Genomic DNA, 19,012 nt, shown 5'->3' with positions numbered 1-19,012 from the left:
GGCCAGCGGCGCACGTCAGCGAAGATGGCCAATCCCCCTGGTGCGCAGGCGCAGTGGTTCGGGCAGCGCCGGAAGCGCAGGGGGATGGGGCGGCGGTGACGCGATTCTGTCCGCGTTGGAGGGGCCGGGCCGCTGCCGGAGTCGCCGCGGCTGCCGCGTGACGTGGCACAGCCGAAGATTTAACGCCAGAGCTGGAGCTGCCCCGCCAGTCGTCAAGCAGGTCATCACCCCGCTAATTCCTGTCCCGGAGGGGAGCTCCGTCCTACACACCGGCTGGCGAGCCGTCCCTGCGGCCCTCAGCTCCTCTTTCCTCCCTGAGTTTGCCGGGAGCGTGAAAGAAGGCTCGGGGTCGCGCCGAACCCTTTCTGCTCCTGCCCATCGCAAGTGCCACTACCGCCATGGGCCTCACCATCTCCTCTCTCTTCTCCCGTCTCTTCGGCAAGAAGCAGATGCGCATTTTGATGGGTGAGTCAGGGGCCGAGGGACGAGGCCAGGCCCTGGTGGGGCGGCCAAGTCTCCACGCTTGGGGCGGCCTCGGGGCCTGTTTTTTTTTCCCCCCCGTCAGCTGTGGTGGGGGAGGGGCGGCGGGCTGGGGGTCGGGAGGAATTCTTAAGGGGGAACAATGGGGCGAAGGGTGGGCGGTCGCCCCAGATCTGTCGAAGAGGCTGGAACGGGGCCGCGGGCAAGGTTTCCCCCTTCTGGGTTTGGCTTTCTCTTCGTGGTCTTATTGAAAGCCCGACACAGTTGGGCGGAGATGTGAGAGTAGCGAACTGTCGGATCTTGCCGAACCCGAAAGACACTGGCGAGGCCCATTCTGTGAGTACGGTCTGGCTCCCCTCTTCCCCGGGTGTGGGCAGCGGTCGGGAGGGAGGCCGAGCGATTCCAGCCTTCCTCCTCCCCCTTTCTGCCCCGTGTACACACTGTGCACACTCCAATGGTGTGTGAGCGAGCGGTCGCCGAGAGCCCGGAGCCGGCCGGGGCAGGAAGTGACCGGGCCCAGTGCGGTGGCAGGGGAGCACCCACGGTTTCAGGAGAGGCCGGAGTCCTCAGCGCTCACTTCGCTAAACTTTGCTTCGCTCAGGATTCCGCCTCATATTTTTTCTTTTCCTTATTAATGTCCCTGAAAACTGAGTTTATCATGAATGTTTCTTTTGGCCACTCTCAAGGGCTAAATATATTTGGTTTACTCTCTTTGGTTTTCAAACTATGTAATTTTTATCTACCTGGCTAAAGTTTAATGAAAAAAAAAAAAAGCTTAGAAACTAATTTTTTTTAAGCCGGGGACAAATTTTCGGTAAGTGAACATCTTGACGCATAATTTTAGGAAGGCCTTGTTAAGCAGTAATTACAAGGGTGTTTTTTAAAATTCTTATGGAAAATGGGTTTTTTAAAAATTACTTTTTAGGGTCGGTTTTCCGCTCTGCTGAGGGAGAAGGGGCTTGTCACTTGATGTAAGCAACGCCTCCCCCATAGTACTGTGAGTAGTCTTTACATCACAGCTGAGCTCCATGGACCTAAATAATGCTATAATGAGCCTCGCTAACTTTAAACATTGAATTTTGTTGGTTCATTAGCTTGTTTTCTAGAGAAGTGCAGTGGGGGGAGGTTTTACTTGAAAGTTTCCCAAAGCAAGGTTCAGTAGTATTTCAAGGTATATGAAGATTAAGGGTGTGCACATTTGTTTCTTTTTTCACTTTCTTCTTATTGCAACTTATTCACAATCCATGAAACAATTGTTGATAATTCATTCACAGAGATAAATCAAAATGTTTTCTCTTTCAAAGTTTGTCAGATTTCAATTATGAAAAAGAATTATTTTAGCAAGGTAAGCATATTATTTACGCTTTAAAAGTACCTGAAAATCGACCGTCTAAAAAAGGATCTGAAGTCACTGGGAGAACTTTGGACTGTGCTAAATGAATTTCCAGCCTGTTCCTTAAAGAGATTAACTAGTACATGGTTCTGTTCCTGGAAGTGTAGTGTGTTATATTTGAAATGTAATATGTAAGATTTTACTTAAGATTTTTTGTAAATAATTTGTTGTTTCTCATTTTACTAGTTTTTTGTGATGGCTGACAGTTTCAGAGGGAGAAGAAAGGTAGAATTATATACGCTATAAGCACTTTCATATATTTTCTATATTAGGGAAGCATTTCTCCCCCTTACTCCCCAGAAATGATTGATAGAAAATGGAAGAAGAAAAGTAACTTTGTGCATTTGTGCAGAGAATAGAAGTCATGGTTTGAAATTATTCATTCACGTTAAATGTTTTATTACTCAGGTTTGCTATTCTTGTTTTGCACTTTAACTCAGGATAATTAGGTTTCCTTGATTAAAAACAGTTTAGTCACAAGGTCACCTTTTATGGTAGCTCATCAAAGAAAGTATATCCATATGGGGAATATGTGTATGGATAGTGAAATAGGTGATTCGGAGGTTTGATCATTCTTAGGTTTTTATATCTAGCTTTATGAGTGATAGCATATATAATAGATCACTCCTAATGTGTCTGCCCCTATCCTAGTTTAGAATTACCAATTAATGATTGTTTTTTCCATATTAATTTTCTCTGACAGGCATGTGTTCTTCCTTTTCCTTTGTATGGCTTAGGTAAAATTCATGCTTTCTTGAGTCAGTGACCATTTTAAAATGTTGTTGAAAGATAGCAGTTAGCTACTGAATCTGGTTTGCCAAATTACTGTTGGAGAAGTTTTAAATTTTATTTGTACACACTTTCCTAAAAGTTAAAGTAATTTTAAAAGGTGTTTGAAGTTGCAGCTTATGTTAACTAATTAAAATTTTTTTTTTTTTTTTGTTCATGCTGTGAGGCATGCGGGATCTTAGTTTCCCGACCAGGGGTCAAACCCGCGTCCCTTGTGTTGGAAGCATGGAGTCTTAACCACTGGACCGCCAGGGAATTCCCTAATTAAAAAATTTAAAATCAACACAGTGTATCAAATGTAACATCACTTAAACTATAGATTGACAGAAATTTTGTAGCTTTTGTAGTTTTACAGAAAAAAATCTTGTAAATGATATTATTGAGCTTAAATTCAAAGATGACCAGTTTTCACCTTAGATTTCTCACGTAGTCCGTCATTATCCTGTTTTAAGTCTGATCTCCATATCTGTGATGAGATGTAATTTTGGTAAATGACTCCCCAAATTTTGTTTATATTTGAAACAATATGTTCTGTAGAGGAATTATTAATTCTCCTCTCTTTGAACTTGCAAGTTCTTGCCTGTTGAAAAGCTGAGAAAGTATTGCTTTCGAAAAGATTGCTAATACCAGTGTAGTTTTGTGTTGTCTTTCATGTGACTGTGGCTTTTTGGGACCAGAGAGGTTCCGGAGGAAAGGATCTTTTGCCAATTTGAAAAATACTAACAATATTTTAAAGTGAGTGGTGTCTCATACTTTTTTCCTAGCATATTTTATAAATACATTTACTATTTAATTTTAAATTTTTGGTCCTGATTCTAAAAATAATGTCCTTTTTGTTAAATTTAGAAAACATGAAAAAGAATAAAGTGATAATTTCTTATCATTCTACCATTCCACTATTAATATTTGTTATATTTACTCTCAGCCTTTAAGAGGAGGTTTTTGTTTCTCCAAAATTGTAGTCCTTTTTGACTTAGTTTATGATGACCATCTTCTTAGGTCATTAGTTGAAAACTTAATTGCCAGCCTTTAAAAAAGGGGGCGGGTCTTCTGATTAGTTATGTGATATAGGGAAACAATAGAAAAGGCAAAAGTCCTTAGCTTCATGCCATTAGAAGTTGATACAGCCACCCTTAGGTGTACCCTCCTGCATTATTATAAAGTATGACTATCAGAGACTGATAATTTGCTGTTAATTAACACATTGATCAAAGTGCTGATATTCCTGACCTGTTAGGTAGAAGCAAAACTCAAGGTCATTATAGTGTTTCTGTACATCTGGTAGCCTCAGTTTCAGTTTTGATGGTCAAACCTCTGAGGAATTAGGTAAAATATTAAAATAGTGTGTGTCCACCAAAAAAACCTAAGGGCAGGATGGCAATATATGAATACTATTTGAGAGCTCTGGCATCAGACCTAGGATTATTTGTTTTTAATTTTAAAAAAATTGAGATGTAATTCACATACTATTCCTTAAAAGTGTACAGTTCAGTGGTTTTTAGTATATTCATAAAGTTGTGTAACCATTACCACTGTCCCCCTCCCCAGTACCACATGGCTTGCGGGATCTCAGTTCCCCGACAAGGGATCCACCTGGACCACAGGGCAGTGAAAGCCCGTAATCCTAACCACTAGGCTACCAGGGAACTCCCACCACTGTCTTAATTATAGAACATTTTCATCAGCCCAGAAAGAAACCCCACACATGTTAGCAGTCACTCCCCTCCTCACCCCTCCCTCTTGCAACCACTTTTCTGCTTTCTGTTTCTGTGGGCTTGTTTATTCAGGATATTTCATATAACAGAATCATACAATATGTGGCCTTTAGTGTCTAGCTTCTTTCACTTAGCGTGTTTTCAAGATTCATCCATATTATAACATGTATCAGTACTTCATTCCTTTTTATGGCTGAATAGTAATTCTGTTGTATGGATATATTCCACATTTTGTTTATCATTCATCAGTTGATGGAAATGTAGTTGTTTCCACTTTTTGGTTCTTATGAATTATGCTGCTATGAACATTCATGAAAAGTTTTTATGTGGACATATGTTTTTAATTCTCTTGGGTAGATAAGCTAGGAATAGGGTTGTTGGGTCATTGTTATCTATGTTTAACACATTGAGGAACTGACAAACTTTTTCAGAGCAGCTACACCATTTTACATTCCCACAGCTATGTATGGATCTAATTTCTCCAAAAGACCTAGGGTTTTAAAATCTGTTTTACTACTCCTGTGATTCTGGGGATGTTTCTGAACCTCAGATTTTGCATCTGAAAAATGGAGCGTTATTGTGAGAATTAAATTACAAAATGTATGGAATCACCTAGTATTGTGTTTGGAACACAATAAGCACTCAATTTTTAATTATTGAAAAATTATTATGAAGTTTTTTTCAAGCTTCCTTGTAGAAAATTTGAAAGATAAAAAAAACATGAAGAAAAATATCCTAACTGAAACTTAACTGAAAATATACTTTTTTCTTCTCAGTCTTTTTCTTTTCTGCGTTTGGTTTTTTCCCCAAGTTGAGATAATTGGAATCTAATTTTTAAACTTAAAATATAAGTATTTCTTGCTGCCATAATTTGGTAGACATACTTTTTAATGATCGGCCAAGATATTGGGGAAAGTTTTGCTGCTTTTAACACTTTGGTCAAAGTGCAGGTCCAGTCAAGGAGAACAAGTAATTCCAGTATATCTTTCAAAACAGTGACTTGTTTATGAGGGTGAGAGGGAGGGGAGGACATTACTGGACTGTACAGATTAGAGTCTTATCTTGGCTACTTGAGAATTGGTTATAGTTTCATTTTGTGGAGAAATTTCATTGCCAAATATTGCAACATTAAGGAAATACATACTTAAGAAATCACTAAAGGGGCACAGAATTGTTAGACCAACATGTTTTTGAGTGAGGAACTATATAATGAGTGATGATATACATTAATTTGTGCATCTTAAATCTCACAATAGAAATACCTTAAAAAAAAACTTCTGGTTTGCATTTATACAACACTATTTTATTTATTTATTTATTTACTTACTTACTTATTTATGGCTACGTTGGGTCTTCGTTGCTGCTCACGGGCTTTCTCTAGTTGCGGCGAGCGGGGGCTACTCTTCGTTGTGGTGCGCAGGCTTCTCATTGTGGTAGCTTCTCTTGTTGTGGAGCGTGGGCTTCAGTAGTTGTGACTTGCGGGCTAAGTAGTTGTGGCGCACGGGCTTAGTTGCTCCACGGCATGTGAGATCTTCCTGGACCAGGGCTCGAACCTGTGTCCCCTGCATTGGCAGGCGGATTCTTAAGCACTGCGCCACCAGGGAAGCCCTAAGTTGTTTTTAAACTAAGGTCTGAGGTCAAGTTGGACCACCAATGAGGACTGGTGTGTACCATAGTTCTCAAAACTTAACGCAAGTGTTTTTTCTAATCATTATTTTGGTTTCAGTTCTTCCTACCTGGGCTAATGGTATTTGGACTTAGCTAAAGGTGAATTTTGCTTTATTTTAAAATTTGATCAAAATCTCCTGAGGAGGACTTAGGCTCTCAAGAGACTTAGCTTTTTCTAACAATGAAAAGATCCTGTTGTTCACCTCCTCATATTCTGTATTTTTATTGAAGATGCCAAACTCTAAGGTAGCTGCTTTTGTTTCTTTGTATATTTTTTAGAATTACATTTTCTGATATGTTTGCTCTTCTGTTCCGTAGTTAAAGCATAAAACAGTTCCTGTTAACAGTTGGTTTTTCTTATGCCCATGAGTGAGGGGGCTGCTCGTTCTGACTAGTAAGTGTCATAGTATTTTGGACAGAATAAACAATCTCAGTATGAAGAAGTGGGGAACAGAGTTTGATTAGAGGATAGAGTAAGAAAGCATAAAATGCCTGAGTCTCCAGGGAGATCTTTTTTTTTTTAAGCATGGGTGTCCTGTGCTAAGTCATGCTCTGATATAAATACTAAACAACAACAAAAAAACTATCCTTAAAAAACAAACAAACAAAAAAAACACGAAAAACTATCCTTACTTAAATCAATACTCGGTTGAATTGATTTCAAAATCTGTGGTAGCGTTAATCTAGGTGGCCAAATGTGATATCCTTAGACCAATAATCAGTGAGGTTTTTAGATATTGACCTTCCATTTATGAAGGCTTTAGCAAACAATGTAGAATATGCAGCTTTTCAGAGAGTCATACTTAAACATTTAATTTGCTCTTCACCCTCTTCTACACCTTCTTGTTGTAGTATGGATTTTTTTTTTTTGGAAACAAGTACATTCCTCCCTACTTATATCTGCCTGCCTCAAAGGAATTATTTTAAGAATTTAGACATTATATTGGAGATGAATATGACAAGGCCTTCTTTACAACCCAAATTAACCAGTCTTTTGTTATCATTTCTGCACATTTGATGTTGAAATGGATTTAGGTAGGGGTAAAATTGGCCTCATCTTCCTTTCTTACATATATATTTTTTCCCCTAGCATCAAGACCTTTTACCTAAAATTTGCTTGTTATATTAAAAGAAATTGAGTTTTTGAATCTTAAAGATAGTTCTTAATTTGTTCTTATGTGTTCTCTGATTCAACTTATAATTTGTGTTTTTAAAAATGGTAGTAGTTCATAGAATTAATGAGGACTTGAATTGGAAGAGATCTTAGATTACTTGATCTGGTCCCCTTATTTTATAGCTGATTTCTCTGGCCTCTTTCCTAAAGTGATTTGTTTAAAGCCATTCAACTATTGTGTGGCAAAGCAGATCTTGAGATTAGACCTTGTGCTGTCTCTCTAGGTCTAAAAAGAAAAATGGAAAGGCTTTTGTAGGAGGTGTTGCCTTTGGGAATCAGAAATGAGGTGATTTCATTTCTAACTCATTTGTGCCTTGACCACTCAGCTTTTGCTTTCAAAATAAAAATTTGTTGTAAAATTGTTTCTTAGTGTGTGCTTTTGGTCTAGATTTAAAATCTGAAATGTCTTTTTCTAGTTGGGTTGGATGCTGCTGGCAAGACGACCATTCTGTATAAACTGAAGTTAGGAGAGATAGTCACCACCATTCCTACCATTGGTAAGAAAGTTTACAGTGATTTTAATTTATATCATAATAATGTATTATAAAGTGAAATAGAATATAGTTTAATTCTGACTATTTTTTTTTCAGAGTAGTTTTTGGTTCACAGAAAAATTGAAAGGAAACTACAGAGATTTCCCATATATCCACTCCCCCAACACGTGCATAGCCTCCTCCATTGTCAGCATCACTCAGTAGATGAACCTACATTGACACATCGTAATCACCCAAAGTCCATATACCTTAGGGTTGTCCTACATTCTTTGGGTTTGGACAAATATACAATGACATATAGCCATCATTGTAACTGTCTTGGGTATTTACGTTTGTTGATTATCTATTAGGACTTAAAAAAAAAGCAATTCTGGGAGAATTCCACAATAAAGGGGTTTATTTTCTGAATGACATTGTGCACAGCAAACTTTTTTTTTCTTTTTCCTCTATAGGTTTTAATGTGGAAACAGTAGAATATAAGAACATTTGTTTCACAGTATGGGATGTTGGTGGTCAAGATAAAATTAGGCCTCTCTGGAGGCATTACTTCCAAAATACCCAGGTAAGTTAGGAATGCTATACATTTTTATAACTTTTCTTTATATGTTTCATGCTCCAAAATTTATGTTAATATATACTGTTTACTTGGATATTGGTGTTTACTCCATGAGTTGGCATTCTTCTTATCACTACTTCCATGTTCTTCAGTGGACTTTCTCATTCATGCCTTTGTAGGCTAAATTACCTAGGGTGGAAGAGTTACATAATTATCATAGTAATATTTTGGAAGATGGGGTGGGGTGGTTCTCAGGGTTGAATTAGATGTTTCATCAGTAGTTCTATTGGTTTCATTCTTAATTTAGGAAGTAAGATCTGTATAACTTTCTGTCATTGTAGTTTTAAGTGAATGTAATACAATTAATAGCCCTTCATTTAACCCAGTTAAGTGTTTACTTTATTAAAATACATTAAGAAAAAATATATTAAGGTAGATCTGCTCTGTTGATTTGTACATGATTTTTATATTATCATGTAGTATGTATAATGCTGGCATGGTAGCGACCTTAGTGATCCTGTAGAGCAGGCATTCTCAAATTTGACTGCACGTTAAAATTACCTGGGGAGTTTTAAAAGTCCCAAAGTCCTGATCATGACACCTGACCACTTGAATCAGAATCTCTGGGGATATAAACTAGACATCAGTAGTGTTTCTCAGATGTTAATCTGCATATGAATCACCTGGGTATTTGTTAAAATACAGATCAATTCAGTGGGACCTGGCTGAGTAAGGCCTGAGATTCTTCATCTCTAGCAAGTTCTCAGGTGGTGGTGCTGATGTTGCTGGTTTGGGACCTTACTTTGAATAGCAAGGCTCTAGTACAGGGTTTTTCAACAGCAGCAGTGTTGACGTTTCAGACTGGTTAATTCTTTGTCATTGAGTGAGGGGAGGGCTCTCCTTTGCATTGTAGGATGCTTAGCAGCATTCTTGGCCTTTACACACTAGTTGCCAGTAGTAGTCTCCCCCACCCAATCCAGTTGCAACAACCAAAAATGTCTCCACATATTGCAAAATATTTCCTGGGGACAAAATTGCTCCCTCTTGAGAACTACTGTGGTAGTCTAACTCTTATATATGAGGAAACCGAAGCTTGGAATGACTTAATTAAGAGTGGAGAGCTGGTTCTTGTTTTACATTTTTTATTCAAGTAGGTCCCAACTTTGGTGTTTTCTACCACATGAGAGGTTTCTTATTATTTTTTGTTTACTACTGGAGTTGATAAAATTTTTTAAAAATAATGTATGATGTTAGAAGCACTTCATATGTTTAAGATGTACAGATGTCATTCTTTTTTTTTTTTATAAATTTGTTTTATTTATTTTTATTTTTGGCTGCGTTGGGTCTTCGTTGCGGTGCGCGGGCTCCTCATTGCAGTGGCTTCTCTTATTGTGGAGCACGGCGCGCGGGCTTCAGTAGTTGTGGCGCACGGGCCCAGCCTCTCCGCGGCATGTGGAATCTGCCCGGGCCAGGGCTCGAACCCGCGTCCCCTGCACTGGCAGGCGGACCCCCAGCCACTGCGCCACCAGGGAAGCCCCAGATGTCATTCTTGATCTCCAGCTCTTATAACATTGTAGACAAGTGAGGTTTATTTCCACCGGGTGGCAGTGAATACCCTAGGTGAGTGGCTGGAACAACCAGGTTTAAGTAGCATGTCATGTTAAGTAAGTGGCATACTTTTTTATTTAAAAATTAAAATGTTTCTGTTCATTAACATAGCTGTGGTTAGAAAAGATGTTTTGATATGAGTTACACGTTTTTAAAAACTTTACTATGGAAATTTTTGAATGTATACAAATGTAGAGAATAGCATAATAAACTCCCACATACCTATTGATACTACCCAACTTCAGTTATTAGGATATGGCCAATATTCTTTAATCGGTACTCCCTTATAATGTATTTCACCTTTTGGATTATTTTAAAGTAAGTCATAGGCATTTCACTTAGGGAACATGCTTTTTAAATACATTTAGTTATGAAGTAAAACTGCTAATCCTAAGCCTGTAATTCTTTTTATTTTATTTTTAAAAATTTTATTGAAGTGTAGTTGATTTACAGTGTGTTAATTTCTGCCGTACAGCAGAGTGACTCAGTTATACATATATGTATTCTTTTTCATATTCTTTTCCATTATGGTTTATCACAGGACATTGAGTATAGTTCCCTGTGCTATACAGTAGGACCTTGTTTATCCATCCTATGTATACTAGTTTGCATCTGCTAATCCCAACTCCCAATCCATCCCTCCCCCAGTCCTCCTCCCCCTTGGCAACCACAAGTCTGTTTTCTATGTCTGTGAGTCTTTTTCTGTTTCGTAGATATGTTCATTTGTGTCGTATTTTAGATTCCACATATAAGTGATATCATATGGTATTTGTCTTTCTCTTTGTGACTTCGCTTAGTAAGATAATCTCTAGGTCTGTCCATGTTGCTGCAGATGGCATTATTTCATTCTTTTTTTATGGCTGAGTAATATTCCATTGTATATATGCACTGCATCTTTATCCATTCATCAGTCGATGGGCATATAGGTTGTTTCCATGTTTTTATCTTTAAGCCTTTAATTCTTGACCAAGGGTAGCCCTGCTCTTATCCCTAGACTTGTTTAGAATGCTTTTTAATTTACTTTAACTTGCAATTAGACCCATTCCTGGCCTCTGTGGACCACCTTAGAATCAAAAGTCCAAGTACTTCTGGGACTTCCCTGGCGGTCCAGTAGTTAAGACTTTGCCTTCCAATACAGGGGGTGTGGGTTCGTTCCCTGGTCAGGGAGCTAAGATCCCATATGCCTCATGGCCAAGGAACCAAAACATAAAACAGAAGCAATCTTGTAACAAATTCAATAAAGACTTTAAAAATGGTCCAAATTTAAAAAAAAAAAAAATCTTAAAACAAAACCCCACAGAAATCCAAGTGTACTTCCTAGGGACTTCAAGGCTGCTGGAGAAAGCTTTACATCGAGGTTGCCTGATGTAATCACAGCTAAGCTATTAAAGCTGTCTTTTGCAGCATTCATGATCAGTTCTTTTACCTATAAAATTTAAAAGAAACTAATTATTCCATTAAACCATGCTTCTAACTTTTATTAGCAATTCAGGACACAGTGTTTATTATAGTAAATTCCTCTTACCTCATTATATAATTCAAATTATTTTCTTGTTCTAAATATTTGGCCTTTTAAGTAATCTTTTCTTAGAGTAGCTATCTTTAGAATCCTAGCTTTTCTACACTCTTGATTCTGTGCTGTCCCAGGAAGTGAATAACTTAGAATTTATTTCTCAAATAATCCTCCCTCTCAATAATGTTACTTTGGGACTGACAGTGTTATTTGCATTTTAAAACAATAAAAATGGATTGTTAGTAGTCTAGATAAAATTAGATCCCTTTGAGAGGCCTTACCTCTTCTAGAGAAGTAGGTTCTAAATAGGAGTGGTTTTGGGGATAGGAGGAAAAGGAGGAGACATTTACTAAACGCCCGTGATATGCCAAGGACAATGCTTGATTCTTTTATACCTCTATGATTATGTTTAAAAATAGGCTTAAAAAATTGGTGGTATTTTATTTTATAGAAGAAGAGGCATGTTCAAGGATTAGGTAATTTATATAACTAATAAGCATTGAATTTGGTATCTTCCCACTATGCCACACTAGCTCTGAAAGCACCAAAATTTTTTTCAAAGGATAGGATGTTTAAAATTATGATTTCCTGCAGAGATAAAGGAAATGGGTTTGAAGTTTTTTAAACCAAAAGAAATTATGTCATTTAATGACTGTAGCCTAAAATAATTATTAAGTACCCTGGCAAGCTCAGTACTACGGTAATACTGAGGGGATTAATCCCTCAGTGGATTTAATGTGGTGATTTACACAAATCAGTAGTGGCACAACACAGTTTATGATAAAGTGACAAATGATTAAAAATACTTTAGGGGTCAGGGTTGTGGGGAAAAGAATAATACTTTAGTGTATATACTAAAGAATATACTTTAGTGTAATAGGAATAGATTTTAACAAAGCTATAAAATTAATCTGCCCTGTCTCTCTCTAACTGAAAATTTTATACTTTCCCATTTGAAAGTTTTTGGAAGAGTCTTAATTCAACTAATTCCTTCCCAATTCCACTTCTTTTGTCGTATAAAATTCTAATATTTGAATATCTTTAAGAATGGTTACTACCTTCCTTTTTGTTAAGAATTTCTTATTCGATCAGGTCAGCCTTGAATTTTTCTTGATATATTTTGCTGAAGACTTTCTTCTCCTGATTCTAGAGCTTGGCAGGCAGCATTCTAGAGCAAGACTCTCTTTTCCTGATGAACTATATAAAAGCTACTGTAGTGCACTCCTTCCGCTTCTTTTTTTAGTTTCATTTTGTGCATGCTTTTGAATAAGGTAATTCAGTTAGTAAATTCATGAATCCTTAGGATCTGTGGATTGTTCTTTTTCCTTTTGTGCCCACTTTGTGGCCATTTTGTTACTTCTACTTACCTGCATTTAAATGTGCAAGGGTAGGGGAAAAAAGTAGTTGAAAAAAGTGATCAGTTGTTAAGAGGTAGATTTTTTTTTGGAAATAACATTGATAAGTTAAAATCACAAATAGTGCTCAAATCTGTAATGCCCTGTCTTTTCCTTTTTTTTTTTTTGTAAGGAGACTTTCTTCCTAACATGTTATTAATTCTTGATATGGTTTTGCTGCCTATATACTTAGGTTTCATATTTAGTGTGTGCTTTAAATTTAACTTTTAATTTATTTCAGGGTCTTATTTTTGTGGTAGATAGCAATGATCGTGAAAGAATTCAGGAAGGAGCAGAAGAGCTGCAGAAAATGGTGAGAATAGTTTTTAAATTTACCATTTCCAAGATGTGTTTTTCTGGGTGACAGTGGTGGTATTAGTGGTCGGTACATTTTAACTGTAATTTGATTACATAAATCAACTTTTTAGAGCTGGAAAGAACCTTGAGGAACTATATATTATCACAGGTTCTTAAGACTGCACATAAAAATCTTCTGTAGAGCTTTTAAAAAAACTCATGGATGAGTAGTTACTTCAGTAAGTTGGGAGGAAGGCACAGTTTGTTTGTAGAATGCTCCATGCGTGATTTTGATGCGTATCTCTGGTTGAGGATGTTTACTTTAGGCCAGTCTTTTATTTTCTAGTTATAAAATCTCCAGTTTTGAAGCTTTTGTGACCTAGGAATCCTGGTTCAAATCCCTTGTTCCCAAGGTCATTGGGTTCAGTTTTCTCTATACTATACCTATAAAATATACTTCAAAATGTTTTGTAATAGCAACCATGATAAAAGAATTCCACCACAGGCATGTAGCATTTTGTTTGATGGTGGCATTTTGGCCTTGCCAAATATTGGATAAATGTTTTCATATGTTCATATGGTTAAAAATCCTGAGGGGGGAAATTGTTGAGGAACTTTGCTAGAGGAATGTTGTCATGGTTTCAGACTTGTAGGTGTAAAATATTTACTGAAATATTCTCATTCAGTGCTCCTAAGACTGGAGTGCAGTTTGTAAAACCATTGTGCCAGTATGTGTGTAACTGGTGCTTTTTTTGTCTCAGTTAACTATTACCCCTGATACTTTTTTTTTTTTTGTAAACAGCTTTATTGAGATATAGTTCACATACCATAACTTCACTCATTTGAAATGTACAAGTCAGTGGTTTCTAGTATACAAAATTGTACAATCATTACAATTGAATTTTAGAACATTTTCATCACCTCCAAAAAGAAATCCTGTAACTATTAGCATTTGTTTCCCATTCCTTCCCCCATTCTACCCTGCCCGCATACAATGTGTGGTCTTTTGTTACCTTTTTAAACTTTTTGTTTCTTTTCACTTAGCATAAGTTTTCAAGTGTTGTGTCATATATGAGTATTTCATTCCCACTGGCTTCTGCTCTTGGTATTATTCTTGTATTTTGCATGATACTACTAATGCCCTAATCACTATATTGTTTTCCCACTGTCGTTTGATCCAACTGGCTGGAAAGGATAAAAGTCCAAAAAGAATCATCGTCTAAATATGTTTACTACTGAGTACCATAAGATCCTGACATAAATGTTTATTCCCATGTGTGTTTCTTGTCCTTGCCAATCCTGACCCTCCATGGATGATCATCAAGACTGAATGAATGATTTACCTTAATGGAGTGTAGGATGATTGACTTGGAAAATAGTTTTGCTTTACTTGAAGGTGTATGATTATTGATTTGATGTTTGATAATGTATTTAATGTTGAATAAATGATGTATATACATAGGAAGCCTGTTTTACTTAGTTTGTTACAATAATTGGATTCCAGTTTGGTAGTTGTTAATGTCTTTATTTTCAGCTTCAGGAAGATGAGTTGCGAGATGCTGTGTTGCTGCTTTTTGCAAACAAACAGGATTTGCCGAATGCTATGGCCATTAGTGAAATGACAGATAAATTAGGTCTTCAGTCTCTTCGTAACAGAACAGTAAGTATTTGGAGTTTCATATTAACCTCCTGACTATTAGATTAATAGGATAATTGTTTAAGCTGATATTTAGTTTAAACATTTATTAGTTAATTGTCCCCTTTGAAATAGATGATGAGCACATCATTTAAAAAACTACCGGGACTTCCCTGGCAGTCCAGTGGTTAAGACTCTGCGTTTCCAATGCAGGGGGCACGGGTTCGATTCCTGGCTGGGGAACTAAGATCCCGCATGCCTGGCAGCACAGCCAAAAACAAAAAACACTATAGTAAGAGACTCTTGCTTATATAAAAATGAGCCCTTTCAGGCTTTATTTCAAACCTTTGTAAATGTTGTATTCAACTTTAAAGTACGTTGATATCTTCTCCATTTTTAAACTTTTTAACATATATATATCCTTTAAGGATCCAAAGGTTTTAAATATCCTTATTTCATTTTACTTTTGTTAACATTATCCTCAAAATGATTAGTACTGATAAAGATGTGAATAACTGTACTGTATGAGAATTGTAATATCTAAAGGTTATTGATAGTCAATTTAAATTTTATCTTTTATATAACTCTGCAGCAGATATTTTGTAATTGGGTTTTCTTATTGAAACTGCAATATTTAGCAGCCATATTTTAGATAATATTTTGTACTGTGTGTGTGGTAGCACTAAGAGCTTGTGGAGGGACCTGTAATTATGATGTTAAACAAGTTTTGAGTTTAAAATTATAAAAAATATCTACTTGCTCTCCAATAGCTTTATCATTTGAGATCAGTGGTTTAAATATTGGCAAAATACAATATACTGTTTTATTTATAAAGATGATATCACAAACTATTATTGTGGTTTGTGCTTTACAGTAGTTTTTCATTAACTTGTCAACAAGGTGAAACTGTGGTGTGGCAATAACTGTATACAGTGTTTAAGGTGTCCCAGCCCAGTTTAAGTAAGACAGACTGTAAATGATGCAGTTTTCCATGCTGTGAAGATATGAATTCATGCCTTTTTCCCAGCCTTCTAGGTTATTGGAGTCTTTGGTATTAAAGTAATAATTGGCGGTATATGGTAGACTTGAAGTGAGTTCGCAACATTAAAGCAAGGTCTTTATTTTAAGGCAAAATAAAACTGGTCAGTAAAGAAAATTAATAAACCATCCCTGAAAGGTAATTAAATTGCTTTCTAGGTCTTTTTCTTGGTACTTGAAACTTTTCATGGCATTTCATACAGTTACTGAAGATAATATTCATAAACATTTTAAAGATTGGAACTTTGGGGGGGTACATGAGACCAAAGATAGTGAAATTCCCGAAAAAGCTTGCCTCTAAAATATCAGTAATCCCTACTCTTTCAAAATTTTGCCTCTTCTACTCTGAACTTAGTTTTGTGGGAAACAAGAGCATCATAAGGACCAGGTGGGTAGTTTATTAGTTACTAATCTTCCCATGAATTTTCTTTTCAGATTAAGTAGTAGTTGGTTAAATGTAATGAATGGGTAGTAGTAGCTTTAGATATGAGAGGAGTTTTGTGAGAAGTAAGAGGTAGGAGAACAGTTCTAATCTATGCAGTTACTGAGATCATTAAATATAAAATTAATCATTTGTGAAATATACTTTTAACACATTTACAACTTTAGTTCCTATGGCTTTATGTATTTTTCCTTTTTCTCTATACATTTATGGCACCTGCTCACTAATACCCCTGGAAAATAATTTTCTGAGTAAGGAATTTTAAACACTGGTTGTATTAATCAAGTGTTTTCTTGTTGTCCTTTCTTTACAGTGGTATGTTCAAGCCACTTGTGCTACACAAGGAACCGGTCTGTATGAGGGACTTGACTGGCTGTCAAATGAGCTTTCAAAACGTTAAATGAAACTGGATATCTAACCAAGGACATGTTTGATAGAATTGGTCTAGGCTTGTTACAACAAAATTAGTTTGCATCTTGGTTATTAAACAGTATGTGGGACTGGTTTGGGCAGAATATTACAGCGTTTAAACTTATTTTGTTGCCAATTATTGTTTACCAAGTATAATGTTGCCATTTAGCAATATGCTTGGTTTTAAAGAGATTCTCTTGGGGAAAAAATAGTGTCCTCTTTTAATTTTACTTCCCTTAAGCCTAAATGCCTGGACATAGCTAATGTGACACCTTTAAATAAATCCATTTTGAATATTTTTTTGAGCCCACAACAAATAATGTTTTAAAGTTATCCCCTTGCTACTTTACTGATACCTTTATCATTCCTGGGACAGTCTGCTGATTTAAAAAATGTAGCATTCCATTTGTATTTATTTTTCTCCCTTGCCAAAAAAGATTTTTTAATACTGCTTGTACCAGCCAGGGAAATGCTCCAAAACACTATTCAGACCTTTTGCACTGAGGAACTTATATTTCCCTCCCATTATTAACTCCTGGCTTCCATCAGCCAAGCTTACCTTGGTGTGGTTTGGATTTGATAGCTAATTAGTTCTGTGCTAGTTGCAAAGAGTTCATATTGAGATGATTTTTAATACTCAGCAGATTGTCTTCCTTTATATTGTATCTTTTTTATGTTGCATGTTGCTTTTGGTATCAGCCTGACTCTTTGCCCAGTATATGATAGTTCTCCTGATGTTTTATTGTTTGTTGGTGAACATGTCTTCATTAAGAGTTTTGGAAAACTCATCAGACTCAATGAATAAGTTTTCTTCATAACCCATTTGGAATTATTCCTAATAAAATGATAAAACATGTAATGGTGTTTGTTTTTCTTGTCTTGAAGATGTTTGAAATAGATTTTTTAGTTGATTTGCATATATTACATACTGTGAACAATAATACAGATCCCAGTGAGTTTATTTATTGTTTGAATTGGAAATAAAATATGGGTTGCTATCATGTGTGTAACAGAGTGAGGAGCAATTTCAAGAATTTAGTTTCTTTGATAAAATACCATTTTGATGCTGTACATTTTCTAAAGTCAGATCAAGAGTAAAAAGCTGTAATAAAATGAACTGCTCCCAAAGTATGTATGCATGTGTTTGTTTCACAGCTAACATTCGTTTAAAAAAATTCAAGTGTTGTTTGTATCTCATAATACATAGACTGTTAGTGATGCTGCTCTCCTATGTAGGAGAACAAAGTTCACAAACACTTTTCTTTTTTAGCTTCACAAATTTCAGAACTTCTGCAGAAAGTGACTAAGTCTTTGTCATAGGGTAGTACCTCATGAATTACATGTTAATTTCTAAAGAACTCAACTTGGTAACCTTATGAGTAACTTAGTTTTTGTCTATGATCTAATGTTTTATGTATTTCATAAACCTTGCATTTTTATGATTATTAATGGCTTAGATTTAGATAAATTTATGGATTGGAATCTTGTTTTCAAAACCAACACATGCTTGTAAAATAATGTGTATATTTGAATTGTAAACAAAACAAAACAAAATACTGGACAAAGCGAAAGGAATTTAGAATTAAGTAGTTTGTGATTGTGAAACAGGTTACTGGGAGAAAGTGTATGCGAAACTTGTGTTATTTCATGTAAGTGCATCTTCTCTAGCCCACCGGATGAATTCTTCCTTCTTCCCTCCGAATAAGAAAGGTCTCATTTCTTGGATAAAACTAAGATAGGGTATATAGTATGTGTGGTTTTTATGGGGTTCAACTAGGGGATACAAAACTTCAGTAGGTTCAATGATAGGATCATAGTTAAATTACCATTGTTGTATTAATTAAAAAAAAACTAAACCAAGTAAGTCAAAGATGCTTTCATGAACTCTGAAGATAGAATAAAGAGAATCCATATAATCTTACTTTCAAGATATGGCAGCTCTTACTACCATTGTTGGAAATGACTGCATTAGGAATCTAAAATTGCCTAATTTTTGCTAAATGGGTTAAATAAAGATTTGCAAGATTGCTTGTTCTTTTTTTATTTTTTAAAGAAAACATTAACTTGGTGATTTGGCATGTTTTTACCCCAAGAAATTATTCTTTTTCTTCAGTCCTGGTTGTAGTTTTTTGTTTTTGTTTTTAAATTAAATTGAGAAGTTCCATTTTTTTCCAAGTAGAAGTGAGTAAATGCTCTGGGAAAAAGTATAAATTGAGAGATAATCCCTAGAATGCCTTTCAATGTGTTTTAACATTCTTTGAAAACAATGCAAACTTATAAAATCACTATCACTGTCATAATTTATTGACATGATCAGTACTCTTTTATGAAATACTTGACACTATATTCAATGCTTACTGTTTACACAAATGTTAAACGTAGTGTTGATCAATCAAAAAGAGGT

At 36.1% G+C, this 19,012-nt stretch overlaps 1 protein-coding gene across 1 annotated transcript; it reads left to right on the top strand.

The window, feature by feature from the left end:
- The first annotated feature begins 84 nt into the window (after positions 1–84).
- ARF4 (ADP ribosylation factor 4) lies at positions 85–17,467 on the top strand. The gene is made up of 6 exons (XM_061195449.1): positions 85–465; positions 7,636–7,716; positions 8,166–8,275; positions 13,026–13,097; positions 14,616–14,741; positions 16,511–17,467. Exons 1-6 carry the CDS (start codon positions 399–401, stop codon positions 16,595–16,597), a joined length of 543 nt encoding a protein of 180 aa, XP_061051432.1. The 5' UTR covers positions 85–398; the 3' UTR covers positions 16,598–17,467.
- Positions 17,468–19,012: the final 1,545 nt, after the last annotated feature.

Source organism: Eubalaena glacialis, chromosome 7 (genome assembly GCF_028564815.1).
Source record: "Eubalaena glacialis isolate mEubGla1 chromosome 7, mEubGla1.1.hap2.+ XY, whole genome shotgun sequence".
Lineage (NCBI taxonomy): Eukaryota > Metazoa > Chordata > Mammalia > Artiodactyla > Balaenidae > Eubalaena > Eubalaena glacialis.
Note: the sequence above shows the minus strand (reverse complement) of the source record. Positions and strands in the feature narration are given on the sequence as shown.

What these genes read in the sequence shown, in the direction of transcription:
- ARF4 (XM_061195449.1), top strand. Translation starts at nt 399, where the DNA reads ATGGGCCTCACCATCTCCTCTCTCTTCTCCCGTCTCTTCGGCAAGAAG. An exon ending in ATTACTTCCAAAATACCCAG is followed by an intron (nt 8,276 to 13,025) that starts GTAAGTTAGGAA and finishes AATTTATTTCAG; the next exon opens with GGTCTTATTTTTGTGGTAGA. An exon ending in AGTCTCTTCGTAACAGAACA is followed by an intron (nt 14,742 to 16,510) that starts GTAAGTATTTGG and finishes CTTTCTTTACAG; the next exon opens with TGGTATGTTCAAGCCACTTG.